This window comes from Vulpes lagopus, chromosome 8 (assembly GCF_018345385.1).
Source record: "Vulpes lagopus strain Blue_001 chromosome 8, ASM1834538v1, whole genome shotgun sequence".
Taxonomy (NCBI): Eukaryota; Metazoa; Chordata; class Mammalia; order Carnivora; family Canidae; genus Vulpes; species Vulpes lagopus.
In genome coordinates this window covers 36,294,344-36,314,429 of record NC_054831.1, presented here as the reverse complement: position 1 = coordinate 36,314,429, position 20,086 = coordinate 36,294,344, and the positions used below count along the sequence as shown (strand labels likewise).

At 41.3% G+C, this 20,086-nt stretch overlaps 1 protein-coding gene across 2 annotated transcripts in view; it reads left to right on the top strand.

Moving 5' to 3' along the window:
* The window catches only part of LOC121497195 (mitochondrial intermediate peptidase), a 175,600-nt gene extending 155,765 nt beyond the window's left edge, over positions 1-19,835 (top strand). For both annotated transcript variants that reach the window (XM_041766485.1, XM_041766483.1), the window contains exon 19: positions 19,585-19,835. In XM_041766485.1, coding sequence (XP_041622419.1) covers positions 19,585-19,682 — 98 coding nt within the window. In that variant the 3' untranslated portion in view covers positions 19,683-19,835. The remainder of the gene's footprint in view (positions 1-19,584) is intronic.
* Positions 19,836-20,086: the final 251 nt, after the last annotated feature.

The following is a 20,086-nucleotide window of genomic DNA, read 5'->3' as shown; positions in this document are numbered from 1 at the left end:
GCTATCAACTTAGTTTATAATCATTTTTAATCTTGATGCTTCCAAGAGAAAGATTCTCACCACAGCCAAATAAGCCTGATGCCCAGTGAAGTTTCATGTTTCTGCCTCTGGTTATAGCATTCTTGTGCTCTACCCTTCAACCTTTGCACAAAGAATTTTGTGGGGGAAAAGAAAGGTTAAAGTCCACGACTTTCGCATTCCAGAAGGTTATTTCAAACACAGAACAACTTTACTTCTCTGCTTATTTCCAGAAAGGAAACTCTCAGCTTCATTTTTATGTCTCTGGGGCCAAAAGCAGTATGAAAGGGATCCCTGGGTGGCTCAGAGGTTTAGCGCCTGCCTTCAAAAGCAGTATGCAAGGAGATACAAAGTAAAAACGTGACAGAGTTTTTAAAAAGACCAAACATCAGATAAAACTAAAAGAAATAGTAGATAAATGAGTTCATTCACAGTGGAACTCCCTTCAGTTTGTTTTCCTGTTGCTGAACTGACTCATGAAACCAAAGGCTAGAAGCCCACAGGGCCTTACCTTAAGCTTAAAATCGTAATACCTTACATTTCTGCAAAGCTTTATAGTTTTCAAAACACATTCATTTTTGCTACAATTACCCTGTAGCATCTATTCTTGCTTATTACATATTATTTTTGTCCAAGAAACAAACCAGAGGATTATAGTTTATATTCCAAGAGATCATCCCTGATCATCCCCAGGGAGATTAATACAATCTATAGTGATAACTACTGTTTTCTTTAAAAATCTTCTTTGTCGGGGATCCCTGGGTGGCTCAGCAGTTTAGCGCCTGCCTTTGGCCCAGGGCGCGATCCTGGAGTCCCGGGATCGAGTCCCGCGTTGGGCTCCTGGCATGGAGCCTGCTTCTCTTTCCTCCTGTGTCTCAGCCTCTCTCTCATAAATAAATAAATAAATAAATAAATAAATAAATAAATAAATAAATCTTTAAAAAACAAAAATCTTCTTTGTCCTAGTAGCAATGAATGCACCCAGCACCTGGATCTTGGTTCCACACCATTCTCCATTAAGAGGAACCAGGGCTCCTTGGAGAATGGTTTATTTTAGGTTTGAGTGTACAGTGTGAGCTGGGAGCACCAGAAAATAGGAAAGTACTCAGAAACACACACAAGATGTCAAAGGGAGGCAAACACTTGCTAAAAGAGTTCCCAGCGGCCAAAGCTGTAACAATTTGCGCAACAAAATAAATAAGGCAATTACTGGAATATAACACAAAGTATAAAATTTATATCCAGGAGTTCTAATGATGTAAATGATTGAATGAATGGATGAATAAATAAATAAGGAAAATAAATCTCTCAGGCAGAAGAGTTTCAAATGATTTATATAGGTGAAGTACTCCCTCAAGGAAGTAGAGTGTAACTCCCCACCTCGTAAGTGGGGGCTGTGCAAAATGACTTCCTTCCAAAGGAATCCAATGTGGAAGGGGGTGAGGAAGAATTACAATAACATTTATTTATTTATTATTTATTTATTTATTTATTTATTCATTCATTCATTCATTCATTCATTCACTCATTCATGAGAGAAACAGAGAGAGAGGCAGAGACATAGGCAGAGGAAGAAGCAGGCTCCCTGTGGGGAGTCCGATGTGGGACTTGATTCTAGGATCCTGGGGTCACGACCTGAGCCAAAGGCAGAGGCTCAACCACTGAGCCACCCAGGTGCCCCTACAATAACTTTATAGATAAACTGAGAAGTACTTACTCAGGTGTTCATGATCAGCAACTGCTGTGAAGCCATGCTGAGACAATGTTCCCTTGATATGACATAACAGAAGGGGCACTTCATCTCTGTGATCTTCCTTCCCAAACCCATAACCCAAACTGAGGGACATAGTACAAAATACTTGAACAGTACACCCTAAAACCATCAAGGTCAGGGAATCAAAGAATCTTTCAAAATTCAGAGGAACCTAAGGAGGTGTGACAGCTATGTGCATGGTGGTGTCCTGGGGAGCAGATGTGTATCCTTGGAGCAGAACAAGGGCATTAGGTAAAAACTAAGGAAATGTGAATAAAATATGACTTTAGTTAACAGTAGTACTGGTTACTATTGTGACCAATAGGTATTGGTTAACCAATTGTGACACACATGCCCAACCAAGAGGAGATATTAATGCCAGAGGAGTTGGATGGACCAACTGGGTGTGCTGCGTGGGCATGCTCTGTCCTCACCATTCTTCAGTAAATATAAAATCACCTTTAAATTGTCAGTATAAAAACAAAAAAAGCCTCTTTGGTAAGATTTTTTTGGTAATGGCACAACCACCTGTGGTTTGACCCCTCCCGCCACCAATTCTACTTGCCACATTTCCACACATTCATCTTGAGGACCATGAGAAAGCCCTGGGAGTATTTCCAAGGCAGGTAGTGACAAAATTGGATTTATGGTCTATGGTATCCATTACGTGCTGAGGAGGGGCCATGGTAAGGCTGATTTGAATGGGCCCCTTGTTGTTAGCAGCAATCGTGGTAAGAGATGAGGGCAACCAGCCCAGGAGAGCAAGCAGCTGGGATGAAAAAGAGGTTTTCTAACTTAAGACCATTTATGACGTAAGAACAACTGGTCTTGGAATTGATGCTATGTGGAAGTGAGCAAGCAGGAGAGATGTCAAAGATGACTCCCAAATTCCCTTCTCTTGCTGCAGGAGAGGTGATTGTGCTCTTGAGAGCCTTGGGGACCTGTTGATCGGAGCAGTGGAGCAGTGACCGACTAAAGTGTGTTGTATTAGAAAGGAAGAGAGAACAGAGAACCAATAAGGAGGCCCACTGCCCTAAGACAGTTCAGCCCCCATGTGGAATTCAGCTCCAGAAACTCCCAAGTCAGGGGGTTTTGATTCCAGAATTATCTAAGGAACCGTGTACTGATTAGCTTCCAGAAGCCCCTCCTTCCCAGACAGTTCGAATGATGGGAAACCCACTTTGTCACAAGGCAAATTCATTACACTTTGTGACAGTTCTCATTGACGGGGTGATACAAGCATTAAAACGGACTCAAAATATTCTGTCTGCTTGAAAAGATTGATGTCTTGTTGATGTGGTGTCTTTAGGTAATGAGCGTTGATACTTTTTTTTTTTTTTTTTTAAATAACCTGATTACTAACCGAATTGGCCAAACATGCTTAGCATGCAGCTTTACTGTTGGTGTTATTTGTACAGTACAAGCATGACAGCAGGGAAGGAGCAGGAAGTCCTGTCTGTCAGCAGAAATACAGCTGATGTTTTAAAAGTAAGAAAGCTACATAAACAGTCCTTATTCAACATTAGCTTGATTGGTTTTTCCAATTGTCAAAACGCGTACACAGTGTCTTCAAGAGAAATGACATTTCCCATTGGCTTATGGTACTAAGAATTAGTTGTAGTTACTACTTCAGTTTTAAAACATGCTATTAGCATTTAAGCATGTAATGTGGTTAGTCCCTAAATATTGCCATGTATGGCACAAAGCTGGCAGGCCTAACACCGTATGAGAATAATAAATGCACGCAGACTTTGGATGGTTATTCCTGCATTTGTTTGTTTCTTTTTAAATATGCCTCTTTGCTTTTTATTTTTTTAATTAAGTGGGACTTTGAAGGGAGAGATTAACACATGACAGGTTCTGCCTGACTTGGCTGACATCTGTGCCCCCTGGGCGTGTAGGGACTCCCAGTAAATAAATGCCAGGACATGCTCCAAAGATATGCCCTGTGGCGTACGAGTGAGTGCCCACCCCAGAATGTATTTTACATTTGTGACTTTTAAGGGAGCCTCTCCCATGTATTAAATATTAAAAGATAAGATGATTTAAAACTACTAGCATGCCAAGTAGGACTGTGCTGTTCGAAGTGAATCAAATGACTTTGGATGCATTGCTCAAATGTTTAGAAATCTAGATCATCTTTATTTCTCCCTCGTTGTCAGGCCTCCCCGTCACCCTCTACCTCCTTACTCTGCCATGTTTTACTCTGTTTCTTTTGCAGCACGTATTTACTTCAAATTGCAACCTGTATTATTTCATTTATTGGCTTGTGGTCTAGGTTCTGTGAGAGGAGGGGAACTGTTCTGTGCGCCACCAGATCCCTAGCACCTGCAGTCGGCAGTCAGTAAACATATGTTAAATGAGTGAATGCATACATATTAAAATATACTTAAAAGGTGAAATATTTCTTGTGCCATAAAAAAGCAGTGGTTATTACAAGAGGGACAGGTTTTCATTCACCTTGTCTGAGAAGTTTTATATGACATAAATACTTTTAAGGGTTTCGTGGGACCAAATATTTTTGCAGAGCTCTTTTCTAAAGTAAAAGAAAAATATATACAGTGAAAGTATTCTGTATTGTCACCTGTGTATTCAGTGCCTTCCCTCTTTGATGCCATGGCATCGTGGCTGCCCTGCTGTCTAGACATCAAGTTTTCCTTGGCCTTCCTGCCACTCATTCTGGCTTCCGCCACCCGCCACACCCACACCAGGACCCCAGCTTCATGGGCCTCAATCCTTTTTCTGATCAAAGAGGCTTCATCCACAGGTAGAAGGGAGCCACGGCTACTAAGTGAATATCATCTTATTTCTCTATCCAGCATATTTTGTGTTCTCGGTAGAGCTTTTCCCCTAAAGAGCACCTATATTTATTACACTGTACATAACCAGTATTCTGCAGGGTAGAACAAAATAGATCATTCCTTGTGTTTTAGAATTCCTATAATGCAAGACTAAGTCCATCTGGTGAATTAATAGTTATTTAGCAAATAGGCATTAAGTGGAAAATGCTTTCCCTACTGTGGGAGGTTAGAGATAAATTCTGCAACTTGATTTATGGCAATGAGTAGTGGGCTCTGTTATAGGAGTTGAGTCGACTCTTGGGGCTTCATTAAAGGAGGACCAACTCTAAGTAAACCCTCCCTGAGGCCAAGTGGTCCCTGGGGCCTCAGCCTACACCACCACCTCCATCTGATGTCTCCTCCTCTTCCTGGCCACCTGGTGTATTTTGGCATCCAGGACCCTTTGCTTTCAGCCACACCACCCTTGTAGCCTAAGACCAAAGGGGCTGTCCCGAATTCTGTCTTTTGTTAGAATGTACCACTTTAATATCCTTGGGTTAGTGAGCAGTAAATAATGTGAAAAAGCATTGTGAGTTGTTGGCAGTGTTAATCCATTTGAGCTTAGTGAATATTTATTGAATACTGCTAAGCAGGCACTTTAGAGACATGAAAATAAACAGGAATAATATAGAGGTCCTACACTTATGTGAGAGGGATAACATCCTATCAGATTTAGAAAAAGGAACCCCTTCTGGGAGGTGGGTTTGCAGAAAGGTGCCCACTCTGGAGCTGAGCAGCCTGCACCAGGCACGGTCTGGGGTTCCTGCAGGGCTCCTGGGTTTCAGCCTTTCCTGTCCCGAGCCAGCTACCTTAGTACTGGGTACTGACTGGACAACTAGGCGAGGCATCCTGGAAAGGGGTGTGCTGAAGGTATAGACCTATGTAAATATGCCAGGATGCTGACCTTTGGGAAAGCTCTCTACATACCTATTATGTTAATGGACAATACATCTGGGAATCTGCAGCCTGATTTCACCAGACGCTTTAACCAAAATACACCCCGTCTAATCCTGGAGATAGGTAGCATTCTGTAGCGATCAGAGGCACCCACCCTGGGAACAGCCACTCAGATTGTCTTTGATAATAAAAATACAAGGTCAGTATTTCAATGACACAGATAAACAAAAGAGAAAATATGTGGGTATGATAAGTGAAATGCCCTTATGGGAAGAGTGGCAATTTTTTTACTTAATAAATTGACTTTGGAGCACCAGGACTAAGTAATACTCTTGGGTTATGGTGTTTTGTTAGCATATCAAAAAGATAACTTCATACTACTGTACCAGGAACCGATGAGCATTCTGTATCATTTTTACAGTGTAGGGTAAATAGAAACTACAAGGCATATTGATTTCTTTACACCAGTAAAAGGAAGTCAGCCTTTACCAGGAAATGACAGTTTTTTTTCTTCTGCGAAACAACCCAGAAGCATCTACTATCCTTGGATTTTTTTTTCCCCTCTGTTTCACTGTCAACGTTCCACTGACTGAATTCAACAGCATAATTTTTGCTAGCAAAGAGGATGAAAAGCCTGTAGGGAAATAACTTTTAAACAGAATTTTATTTTATTTTTTTCAGAATTTTAACTTTAACCTGCCAGTGTATGCTACATTATATATAAAATGTGCCATATGTATACATGTGGCACTTTTCATTTCAGTACAATGCCTTGCTTGCCAGTGAGGGTTAATTATCAAACAACTGGCTAGAAGGGCTAGTTAGAGAACCTCGTTAGACAAAAGGCCGTGGCACTGCATGTTCACTAGTGCTCACAGTAGAGCAGCTCTTATTAAACCCTGGGCATCACAAGTTCCTACCCAAATGATCTCAGATAGTCAGCATGCAGGCAGGAGATTCAGTATGCAGAAGAGGTCAAGGAGCAATGACATACTGGAAGTCACAGCAAAAATGTTCGATGCAGACCCAGACAGTGTCTGTAAGCCACCTAACATTAATCTGCAATGTAGTGTTATGCCCACTCCACATATATGGGGAGCAGGGCCTAGAGAAATTGAGTAACTAGCACAGTGTGCCAAGCTTCTAAAGGCCTCATCAGAGATTTGACTTGGGGCGTCATATCTTCACACCCCTGGAGGTGTTCCCTGCATCTGCCCACTCATGGCACTCCTCTGTTGCCCTCTTGGAGCTTTGGACTTCTTTTTTTTTTTTTTTCAAGATTTTATTTATTTCAGACAGTGTGAGAGAGTGCATGAGTGGGGTGAGGAGAGGGGCAGAGGGAGAAGCAGTCTCCTCACTGAGCAGGGAGTCTGATGAGGGGCTCACAACCTGAGCCAAAGACAGACACTTAAGCTGCTAAACCACCTAGGTTCCCTGGAGCCATGGACTTTTGATATGCTTTTTAGTTGCTGTTTACTTTGGGTGGGCAGTGCTCCCCTTGGTAGTCTCTGAATCCTAATAAACTGTCCTTCTCCACTGGCCGTGTAAACGTGATGGAGCCCTCCACCACTTGTGTAGTCATCAGAGACAACGTCTCTGGAGTTGGGCTTCTTTTGAGATGTGAGAGCCTTTTTGTTTCCAAGTAAATAATTTGTAGTAGACTCATTCCAGGAAGTACACTAGCAGTTCCACTTCGAGATTATATCAACTCTACTTTCTAGAAGGAACGCAGATGGTATTCTTCAGTTCCTTTTGATTACTTAATGGAAATGTTATAAAATCTTCTTTAAAGATGGTCATTATAGATGGTGTTCTTAACGTGTGGTCACAAATGTGTGCTGTTGGCAGTGGGCTAAAAACAGTTTAGGAAAGCTGATGTCGTATCCCCAAAGCTCTTGATGGAGATTCTTAGCCCGGTACCCCAAGGCACCAAGCTTGAAGGGCAGAGCAAATTAGAAGCCCTAAGTATCTCAGGCAGCACCGCTGCATTTCCATCTAGCAAGCATACCAATAAAAGGTAAAATAATAATAGCAGTGGCAGAGATCTAGAGCACAGTTTAGTGGAACAATTGAAACTGGCATTTGCTAACCCACTCTTGTTTGAAATGTTGCCAGGGAACGTAGAGACAGGAAAATGTCTCTTGGTTTAACTGGATTGTTTCCTGAAAGATCATTTTACAAGATATTTTCCAGTGTTTATTTGAGGCTCTCAACTATCTAAGAGAAATTGTTTTCCCTTTGATTATTATATAACATTACTAATAACAAAATTAGATCAAGAAACGATCAAGCCAAACCTAATTTTCTTTTATTTATTAGTTCTTCTTGATATTAAAGGTTTTTTTAAAGATTTTATTTATTTATTCACAAGAGACACACAGAGAGAGGCGGAGACATAGACAGAGGAAGAAGCAGGCTCCCTGCAGGGAACCCGATGTGGTACTTGATCCCAGGACCCTGGGATCATGACCTGAGCAAGAGGCAGATGCTCAACCACTGAAACACCCAGGTGTCCCTAAGGCTGTTTTTTAAATAGAATAATCCCTTTTTAATCTCAGAGTGTTCATATCTCAAATATTTGAATCACATTATCAAGTTCTTTTTCTCTACCTCATCACACAAAGTAGGGGTTGTCAAGTAACTCATGTGTTGTTTTTTTATCTTTTCCGGTATAGAACTAAAAGTATGTTTAGTTCAGTTAAGGCATAGGGTCAGGAGGATGGCTAAACTCCACTTCTATTTTCCATCCAAGCAGTTTAAAGAAAACAGAGCTTTAAAAAAACAAAAAACAAAAATCTCTTGAAATCTTAAATCACGCACTCAGAATAACTGGAATTCTGGTACCTCATTCCCCTGTGTCTTCCCTTCTGCACACATTCTTTTTTCATTTTAGGACAGGAATTTTCGCATACTAATTTTTTCACTTTAGGACAGTCACCTTCGCATACTAATTTTCCTGAGCTAACTATTACTTTATGTTGGATATTAACCACTGAAGACTGATTTCTAGTGCTGTTTGTATTTCTGGAGCTGGGTGGACAGGCAGAAGTAACAAGAGCGGGAGCAGCAGCAAGAGTGAGAGTGGTAGCACTGACTCCTGCTACAAGCACCTGTGCTGTGTGTTGGTGTGTTTGTGTGTTTGCTGCGCCCGGGGCTGTGCTCAGCCCTCTGCATGGAGTCACCTCATTTCCTGCTCTGGGGGACCCTGCAGTGCTCACGTGGTTGACTGTCCAAGCTCATGCCAGAGCAACTGGTGGAACCCTGACTCCCATTCAGGCACTCTGACTGGTCTTGGGGCACTGCAATCTCTTAAACTTATTTTTCAGGTTGTGTCAGGAAACTCTGGCTTTAGAAATGATTGTGCGCATCTTCCACTGTATTTTCCTGCTCCTTCTTTTACAATGTTTGGCACTGAGTTGCTCGTCACAAACACACTGATGCTCAAGAAAGATCCCATTGAGTTTGCAGAGCAGGCTGTCACAGGGACAAACGTGAAAGGTGGTGGATGTTAAGTAGCATCGATAAGGTATCAACTGGATTGCATGTAGTAAAGTGGTTCTGTAGCCAAATAAGATTTGTTGAGTGAGAACACATGAGTGTCCAGCAAGTTTTAGGGCTTGACGACACACTCGATGGCAGCAAGCTTCTTTTGCATGGTGCAACAGGAAAAAATGAGGAAAGCATGTCATGGAACCAGACTTAGAATTTAGTGGCTCCAGGATTATGACATAGTTTCAGTAATAGAGGTAAACGGCAATCCGGAATAATAGCCAAGTAAATAGAATCCCTAATCTTTGGCTTCTTTGGATATTTACTCAACGTGGCCTCTGAAATAGCTGAGAGCTTTCTGGAAGAAAGAGATGGAAGAGAAGGGAGCACCTGCGTTCTCAAGGCTAGGACCTCCCTTTTGTAAATGCACTGATTTTTGGAGAGGGTGTGTGTGTGTTTAATATGTGGGTGTGTTTGTTTAAGGAAGACCTGGAGCTACAAAAGGCAAAATGTTTTGTAACCCAGAAGCGTAATTGTAAATGGAATTATTACATCTGAAAATGAAATTAAAGTAAACCAATTTGTAAGCAGATCATGTATGTGGAGCTCGCCTGGCTGGATCAGCTTCTGTCCCGGACGAAGTTCAGACGCTCTGTGTCGATGCAGTCAGCAGCCCCTCAGACAGAACTGCCTGTTTGACCAGAGACAGATATTAACCCAGCCTAGGAGGCAATCGGGTTTTTTCAGTTCAAAGGAAGAAAGGAATTTCACTTTTTGGCTGATACTCTGATTTTCCCAGGAACTGATTGTAGATAGTGGGAATCCACCTTTAGAAGAAGGTGTGGGTAACCACAGCCTTGTAGCAGAGAAGAACTTCAAAGCAGAGAAGGTGAGCAATACAGTCGCCCTAGGCTTGGGAGAGACAGATCTGGAATGAGAGTTCTGATCTCGTAAACTTCACTTCAGACTTTCCAAACTGCCAGGCCAGCCTTTGACCTGTAATTCTTCATCAGGCTGCACTGCATTTGGCACATATAATTATTTCAGCACACACACAGAATAGCCATTTGCTCTTATGATGGATTTTTAGAACTGGAAGTGGTGTTGGGAGTACACAGACATGCCTTTTCACTCATCCCTAGATCTGGACAGAGAATCTGCCTGTTGGCATATCCCCCTTATTAATAACATTTGCTAACAGAGGCGAGGTTGGCAGAGCCAGCTGACTGGGTAAATCAAAGGCTCTATCTTAGTACTTCAGGCCCTCTTCCTCATTGTTTTTTAAATTGTGGTAAAGTTACTTATGGTATAAAATTTACTATCTTAACCATTTTTAAATGTGTTTCAGTCACAATGTTGTGTATTCATGATTCTGTGTAATCATTACCACTGTCCATTTCCAGAACTTTCCCCTCATCCCAGTGGTCTCTTCTCCCAGCTTTTCTCACAGCTACTAATAATTAGGGAGAAAAATGGATCCATTTTAGCCGCATCTTTTGCTTCATTCTTTTAGCAGATAAACAGTTATCTCCTAAAAAGCAGATAGCAAAAAGTGGAAAAAAGTAAAGCAAGGAGTGATTCTTTTGCTGGATAATTAGCTTGTGATTGTGAGTTTGATGATCATATCCTAAATAAGTAATCATAGAGCAATGTTTTAGAATTGAACTTGTGCAAATAAATAAATAAACAACCTCATCCTTCAACTCACTGAACTGGGAAGTAGGCTTTCCTTTGGATCTGATTGTTATTACTACCAATTATGGAGCATTTTCTGTCTTAAATGCACCATCTTTTAAAATTCTTACAGCAATCTCGCAAAGTAGATGGCACTGTGCCAATTTTATGATCTTCAAACATTGTATTACACTCTAGCATTTTACCTTTACTCAGATTGCTCTTAGCAGAAGTGAGGTATAGGTGAAGTGACTGGTAAGGTCTCTTAACCAGTTTGTCAACTCAGGTAATCACTCACTAAACCATCAGGATTTTAGTACCTTGTTTAGGGGCATCTAAAGTTGTGTTTAGAAAAGGAAGAATTTCTCTTTCCTTTCTATTCTCCCTTGTCAACCCTTCAAAGGAAAACTTTTGTATAGTGAGAAAAGGAGAATTACACTGAAATTTAAGTTATAAAATGCTATGCCGAAACAAATACTGTTCCATTCAGCTTAAAATCCTAACCTGCACATTGCCCCTGAAGCTGTTTATGGAACCACATGGTAGTGACTCTGCTGGGTTTTGTAGAGCAGGCTGTGTGTCCCGGTAGGGAGTGTCCAGGACATTTCCTCTGGGAGCCTAAATAAAGCTTTTCTTGTCCTCCAGCCTGACCCCTAAATAAGTACTACCTGTAGGTCCTAACTATAAAATGACTAGTATAATTTAGACCAAGTACCAGTGTCTGGAATGTAAGATTATGATTGACCTTTAGCCTTGATTTTATAAGAACCAATGAGTTATTTTTCCCCTGTCATCTTGGGTTCTGGACCTGGCCATTCCAGTGGATATCAGGCTTATGTCCGCCGGGCTCCCAAATATACCACACCCAGACCTCATCTCTGCTGGACAGCTTTGTACACACGTCTAGTCCACAAACTCTCAGTGCACCTTTGAGAGTGCACCACACTCTCTCAGTGCACCACAAACATAAGGGCGTTTTCCCCCTTGATTCTACAAGGAAGGAACCCAAAGACTATGGAGACAATCCCACCCCACCTCTTAGCAGACCTCCCAGCCACACCTGGCCAGGATTGCAAGGCAGTGGAATACTTGTTCCTCTTCTTTGGCCAGGAAAGCTCTCCTTTCCTCCCCAGTGAACTGGGGGAGAGGAAATCTGACATAAAGCTTGCAGTATATCACTCAGACTTTATGAATCTGAGGAAAGATAGTCATTTAAGTGGAAAAAAAAAAAGACCATCTAGTTCAAGCTCTGGTTCTAGAAAGTTGATTCTTAAACAAAAATATCGGTGTCCCCCAGGTGTTACTCAATCCCTTTTAATAACTTGTTAGCTGATCTTTTTATCAACTGGGAATCTTCTTGAAAAAAAAAGTAGAACCTACTCTGGCTTACCAAAGCAGAATTTTTGGGAACGATGTGGAGGTGGGCATAGAATTGAAGGGGAAGTCACAGCAGAGTTCAGAAAGCACAGCTTCTTGTGTCTTGGGAGAAGGAACGGATGTTGTCTTTGGGATGCTGGTGCCATGATGAGCCACTCCCTTCTTTGTACCAATTTTGTATCTTATGTACACCTTTGTTCTACCTAAACAATTATGTATTTATATGGTTTTCTCCTCAAATAATCAACTTGTCAAGAGCAGAAAACATGTCCCACTCATGTCTATGTGCCTCGTATCTCTAGCACATAGTGCTTGGCACACGGGTACTCAAAACAATTAAAATTTTTTGTCAATGTTGGAACACTTTCTGTCTTGAAGGAAGGAGGGTATAGGCATGGTTCTGCTCATTGCCGTGGTGTGTGGAGCTTGGCAGCCAGGTGTGGGCATCCTTTCGGAGCCTCTCAGAGGGGGGATCTTGCCAAGTCTACGGAGTCGACTTCAGCAACATCCAGCACCCCCTCCACTCTGAATCACCCTAAGATCCCATTTGCACAGAATTCATGATGTTGCTGTGGACCACTGGCTCCTGTGGTGACTTCCCAGTCTCTTTGCTAGAGAAAGAGCCCCAGGTGGCCCCTCTGCATTCCTAGCAACTCAGATTTGATGACAGTTCTCAAGCTCAGACCAGTCAGAACTGCTACAGGAAAGAAGCCTCTGAGATGTGTTCTGAGCTGTCCTCACAAGAGACAATAATCAATAAACACAAAGCACCATTTCCCAGGGGATTTCTAGTAAGCAAAATATACTCTGCTTCCTTTTCTAAAATAAAAACCCTGCCACCAACCCCTGGAGCACACCTCCCATCTGGGAGACCTCTCAATCAGGGCCAATCACAGCGTGGCCCTCCTCCCACAGCTTATGGCTTATGGCAGCTTCCCTTCTAGCCTCCTCCTCTGCCCCAGGTTCTCAGACTCCCTTCATGCCAAATCCACTTGATCCTTTTACGTGCTTTTCCAGCCAGCTGTGTCCTCTCTCTTGAGGCTTGGTAATCATAACTTTGAACAGTGTCCCAAACAAACCCTCCTTTTTTTTCCTACGATTGTTTCCTGAGATTGTTTCCTATTTCACTTGAGAAACAAGTATTTTTCAGTTTAGGTAAATAGAAAACTAATTACATCTTTCTTGCCCCATACTTTTCAAACGATGGTTGCCAGCGGAGAGAAACCAGATCTCATTTTCCACTTTAATCAGTTTCCACATGTCCATCTGGGCTGTGATTCTCACACTTCATCAGGGTCGCTGACTGCCGAGCCCACTCCCAGTTCCTGATATTAGGCCTGGGGTCCAGACCTAAAATTTGTATTTCTAGCAGGTTCCCGAGTGATACCCATGGTGTTCATCAGAGAACTATGCTCTTAGAACCAGGAGACCATATATTTCTATAAAATAGATTCTTAGTAATTTTTATATATGATATATACACATACCGAATCTTCCTAATAAATAATTAAGTGATCTTTTTGCCTTCCTTCAACTGACTTTAAGCACTCTAGCCCACATTGAGTGAGTGAGTGAATGAATGAGTGAGTGAGTGAGTGAGTGAGTGAGTGAAAGAAGGAACCCTCACAGAGATTTTACTTATAGTTCCTTCAGTCACCCTTCTTTGCTTTCACTAAACTTTGGTCACAAACTCAACCAGTTTTATTTGATTGGCCACCCTTGCTTGGTGTTCAGCAATATATGAAATAGACCCAAAGAGGAGGTGTAACTATTCTACTTCTCTTCCAAGGCTCAAAATAACAATGATGTTTTTAAGTGCCCCAATAATCTCCTGTATTCTTGAGGTGCTTCGTAAAGGGGGCCAGAACAAGAGTCTGTCTTTGCCAGGTTGTCTTAGAGCCATGAGCAAACTGCCAGCCAGGCACCCAGTCATGTTTTCAGACAGTTGTATTAGTTGCACATCCAGATGGGCACTCAAGGAGTTAAAGAGATCCTGCCAAGAATATGTTGATATTTAAATGATGGTCTGGTTAGATGATATATTACATATTACAGACTAACAGGGCGTGAATGTGCAGCTTTGTACACGTATAGCTGACATTCTGTTCATGGTGAAAGCATAGAAATATGCAAAGTCGGGAGCCCCTTCAACATGTAAGGGCTTTTGTTTGCAAGGGGTTACCACAGATACTTGGAGGCCAACCAGAAAACATCCTGAAGTGTGGAACTCCTAGGTGTTTTTTCTGCTGGTATCATGCCTACAACTGCAGCAGCAGCCAAGCGTGGCTGAGCACCGTGCCCTGAGAGGAAGAGCCATTTTCCTGGTACCAGCCTTTTCGACAGAGCTCGCGCCCTGTGCTCTACCTCCCTGGATAGTTAAGTAGTTGGGAGGGTTGGTGAAATGTGCTCGGTAGCACCAAAACCAACCTGCCCAAGAAACAGTGGCCATTTGGGCCCTGCCCCAAGGCCGTACGGGGCCAGTTAATAAGTGGAAGACCATCCAGCCCTGGGGGACATCATAAGGCCAGCAGACTCCCTTCTCCCCCACCCCAGTATCTCCACACAGGTGGGCTTTGTCATATCCAGGATGCTGATGTTTAAATAGGAACCTTTTTAGAATGTGTTGTTTTACAGAATCCTAGGGCCTGAGGCAGTATAATAAATCACAGTGCTCTGCGAGCATGGGCTCTGGCACCAGACTCCCAGGGTTCAACAAAAGTAAGAGTTGCGTGACCTCTCTCCGCTCTCTTTTCTTATTTGTAAGATAGGTTCCTCACAGGTGTGTTTTAGCACAATCCCTGGCGCACAGTGAATGCTCAGCAGATAACTGCCACCGTCACTTGGTTGTTGGTTTTCTGATAAACCTTTTCTAGACCAGCTGTGTGGGGGTCAACTCCTCATGCCTCGTATCTTTATCCATGCTTTATTTCCAGCCCTGTGCCAGTAAGTACTAGAAGGAAGAGCACATCGTGTGATTCGAAACCCTTATTGCTTCAAGAGTCAGTCTTGGAATCCTTGTGATATCATAATTTATTTCAGTCAGGCTCAGAATAATTGCCCCGGTACCTCAAGGTTATGAAACACACTCATTTGAGCAGAGCAGTCGAGACAAAAGTGTTCTGGCTTGTACCAATTTTTATTAGCCCATTTGCCTCTCAGGTAAAATGAGGAGAAAAATAAATTAAATCATCATTCTTCAACTGCTCATTATACAGTCTCTCTTCGTCTAGGACAGGTAGGTGAAACTCAACTACCTCTTTTCCTTGTTATGAACTGATATATGCAAGTGTCTGTCCTAATGCAGCTCTTTCTTACAGTGCTGTCAACACTTTTGTTAGCTGTGAAATTTCAGTCCTTTTGGCAAAGTCAGGTGACTTCCACAGTGAAATATGTTTGTAAATTCCACCCACTTCTGGACTTAGCAGCCCCAATCTAACTCCCAGAGGCTTCCAAGAAACTGCAGACCTAATCATCACCCTTGAAGATCAAGACTTGAAGACAAAGGGGGCATCTTTGTCAGCTTCTTAAAAAAAAAAAAAAATCAAAGAGTTCCTGGAATTTTTTTGACCATACATGCATATAAAAGCTAATTTTAAGTTTTCTGACTTGGGGAACTGCCTGAAAACACTGCATTTTTCTTTTAATTCTCTGTGTAGAAGTCCGTTCATGTTGCCACTTGCAGAACAGTTAAATCTAATTAAAGCAAGGATACCCTGACAATATGCCAAGAGAAGTCTTGCCTCAGGAGCTACTCTTTATCCCTTTGGGTCTTGGTTTCCTCTCTTGGAGACCTTCCTCTTTAGCAGTCATATCAAGCCATTTGCTACTGACCAGATTCGATTGAAAAATACCATGAGTGTAAATATTTTTAAAAGCTTTCTCTGTGGCCGCGATGGACATTCTGTGAGATGTGAGCATGGCTGATGATGGGAAACTGGAGAAGGATGTGTGCTAGTTAGGTCCATGTCCCGAGAAGGACAGAGCAAGGTCATCTTTATATTGGCAGCTTTTCGAGTGAAAATGAACCACTTCAAAGGGATGGGAAGCCATGCTTAACTGAATAGGTTGGCTCTGCATAAATGGGTTTTAACTTCTGACAGCTCCAGGCATTTAATTATAAATGACCAGTCATTTAATTATAGAATGTTTCACATACTAAAAGGAAGAAAAGAGTATAAAGGTTAACACATTTGAGCAAAAGCCATGTTTAAATGTTTTCCCCACAGCTGTTCCCTGCGTTAAGAAACTTGGTGGGTAGAAAATGCATGAACCCTGATTTATTAATCAGATTGCTTCCACTTAAGCAATAACCTGTATCTGAAGATCTAGTGGGAAATGTGCTACCTTAGCAATCATCGAAGGCTCAACATTTCTATCCTTAGAGATACAGCTGGATCAGAGGAAAGGTCTTCTTTCGCCCATAGAGATTATTTTACCATACAAAGAAAATTGTGTTTTGAACTTTCGTTTGGTAAATAAAGACAAAGCAATGACATTCTCTTCCGGCAGCAGCTTGTTATTTCTCAGTTAGTTCCTAAATGGAGATGTTAGAATTTGACCTCGAATGAGGATGAAAATATTTTGGTCCTCGGTTGAAAATATTACAATATTCTTATTGTTCTTAACTACTCTAGGTCTAGTTAGTGGTTTAAGAGTGTGTGTTTAGAGCTGCTGTTTTTATGTCTTTCACACAAACCAGTTCTTGGGCAGTTTCCCACCCAGTCGCTCCCACTGATGGGAATGAGCAAGTCCATTGGTCCTGTCTAGGCCCACCCCTGAGCTCTGTTCTCACTGCTGACTGAAGCCTGGTGGCCTGCAGGTGGAGCACCCCCTGGCACCTAAATGTAACAGGCTATTGGTTTTCCTCCCATGCTCTGGCTCAATTACCTTCCCTTCCTGGTCACTCTAGTGCCCAATCTTAGAGTCTCCACAACACATGTGCCCTCAGAGCCTCCTCCAGGCTTCCTCCAGCCCTAAAGGAGTATACATCCTGCCTTTTCCCACCTTGGTGCCTTCCTGCGTGGTCCTCTCCATACAGAGGGCCCTAATTTGAATATGACTCTTCTCTATCCCTCAGATTTCTACTCAGATCCCAGCCCTCCACAAAGCCTTCTGAATCTCCATCAGAATTCATCTCCCACTCTCTCCTCCCACCAACTGCACTTTGTATACTGTTAACACCCACAGTTGACTTTTTCCCAAACGTTTTATATTGAACATTTTCAGACATTCAGAGAAGTTGAATGCACAGCACAACACTCATATACTTGCCATTCAGATTCTACAATGAACATTTTGTTGTTTTTGTCACACATCCAGCCATCCATTCCTCCATCAGTCCTTCAATCCACCATGTATATATATTACATCCACGTCGGGCTCCCGGTGCATGGAGCCTGCTTCTCCCTCTGCCTGTGTCTCTGCTTCTCTCTCTCTCACTGTGTGCCTATCATAAATAAATAAAATTAAAAAAAAAAAAATATATGTAATTTTTCAAAGCATGTGTCAAACAGCAGTAAATGTGTATTTGTTTACTTTTCTTTTTTAGATAAAATTTATATACAGTGAAAGGCACAAAGCTTTAATGTACCATTTAATGAATCCTGACGCGAGCATGCACATTACTAATGGATCACTATCCAGATAGAGAACATTTACCATCACATCAGGAAGTTGGTTTCTTCTCAGTTGGTTGTCATCTCCACTCCCCAAAGTAGCCACTATTTTTTTTACCACAGATTAGTTGGGCCTGCTTTTGGACTTCGTATAAATGAAATCAAACCGGATGTACTCCTTTGTGTGTAAGGCTTTTTGAGATTCATCCATGTTGTTGCATGTGTCATTGAGTTGTTCTTTTTTATTGCTGAATAGTATTCCATTTCTGAATATACCATATGTTTATCCATATCCTGTTGGTGGAAACTTGTGTTGTTCCTAGTTTAGGGTTGTAAAGTCCTTTTTTGTTGACATGCCTTCATTTCCCTTGGGTAAATACCTAGATGGAAATTGCTGGGTCATAGGGTATGTGTGTGCTTAGTTTTATAAGAAACTCCTAGGTCTTTTTCCAAAGTGCTTGTACCATTTCAGCCTTCCATCACTGATGTGTGACAGTGCAGGCTGGCCCACAGCCTTGCCCTACATTTGGTCTTTGTAATTTTAGCCATTCTAGTGGGTGTGTTGTGGTGCCTCATTGTGGCTTCAGTTTTCTTTTCCCAGATGACAATGATGTTGTATCTTTTCAGTACCTGTTTGTTTATTTGGTTTTTTTTTCTTTTGTGAAAGGTCTGCCCAAATCTTTTGTCCATTTTGAATTTGTTTAAATTCTTTTTATGATAAGTTGAAGGAGTATTTTATGTATATATTGGATGCCAATGTCATGTGAGATATATATTGAGCATTTTCTCCCATTCTTTCATTAACTATTCATTTTGTTAATTATTTCTTTTAAAGAGAAGTTTCTTATTTTGATGAAACCTAATATTGCAATTTAGGTTATTACTTTCTTATCCTAAGAAACCTTTGCGTACCTCAAAGTTGCAAACGCATTTTCTTCAATGGTCTTCATAATTTTAGCTTTTACAGGTAGTCATATTGTGACTTAGCCTGTTCATCTTTGACTGTTCATGAGCTGGCCTGGTCATTACACACACCAAATACTCAAGATATATTATATTGAATTGCATTAAAGATTGAGATGGTAATATAGGACTCTGGCCATCCTTTAATGTCTCTGTGTTGGAATGAGTTTTATGAGATCCACCCCCAAATTAAATGTCAGTGTATAGAGCCCTGTCCAACCCTTGAGTTAGCATTATCTGCCAAGAATATAGGTCATGGCAACAAGGTTGATTGCTTAAATATTTGTCCTTTACTTCCTTGGAGTAAAAAGAGTAGAGAGAGATTTAGCTTTTTACTGAATTGTTAATATGTTTTAGATATGATGCCTCATTGTTTTCTACTACATCTTCTCATTTTATCTTGATAGCCACCTTGAATGCTAGATGAGGAAATCTGAGTACCAGAGATTATAAGTGACTTTTTCATTACCCAATTAGAAAGTCACAAAGCTAGGAGTTCTCCAAAATAGGAAAATCTGGAGGAAAGCCAGTAACTTATCTCTGTTATAAGATTTCTGCAAAAGAATAACACTTGATTGATTTTAAAGTGTATGGAACTTGATAAGCAACTAAACATTTTAAGTTCTGAACCAACACACTCAACCAAAAGTTCGGTCTTCTAACATCACTTTATAGTAATATCTGCAATATAAAAACCCTTGGGAAATGAATTTGGTCCTAAATCTCTGTACTAACTGCTGACTAGATAGTAAAAATATATTAAAATCATAAATAGCCTCAGGGCCCACCCACTACCCAAGAATTCTTTTCACGGGTGACTTTTTATAATGTTTACATAGGCAGTTATGTAATGAGCCCTTATTTCAAAAAGCCAGAATGTTCCCCTAATGTATAATGCCTTTGTCCCTCTTTATTGTCTCCAGGTGGATATGCTGGCTCATCTTTTCTTTGTTCGCAGGTATGCTTCAGAAGTGTCCTTCTATGGATGACTTTGTAAGTGCCCTTGTTTCCGACTTGGATCCAGATTTCGAAACTTTCCTCATGGATTCTGAATGATAGAAGCACCTTGGATCTTTTAAATCAAGATCGTGTAGATATGAACTTGGTTGTAAATGCTACAGCTGTGAACACTCATTTCTGATTTCAGTATTCTAATTTCTGAAAAACCTTATACCGATGGAACTTGGAATAAATAATTTGTTTTAATTATGCTGGCTTTTAGCCTGTTTGGCAGAGTTTTGAACATATGGAAATCTACTCAGTGAGCTAATAAAAACTAGAACCTAGTGTTAAATTCAAGGTATGGGCACTCCCTTAATCCAACCAGTCTCCTGTTGAACTTTTCCCCCCATATTGATCTCTAATTGATTAAATTAGCGACTTAATTAAAAGCAAACGTGTTTTAGTTTGAAACAGTCTTCAGAAGAGTTACACATATTCTTTTGAATGATTACCATTTG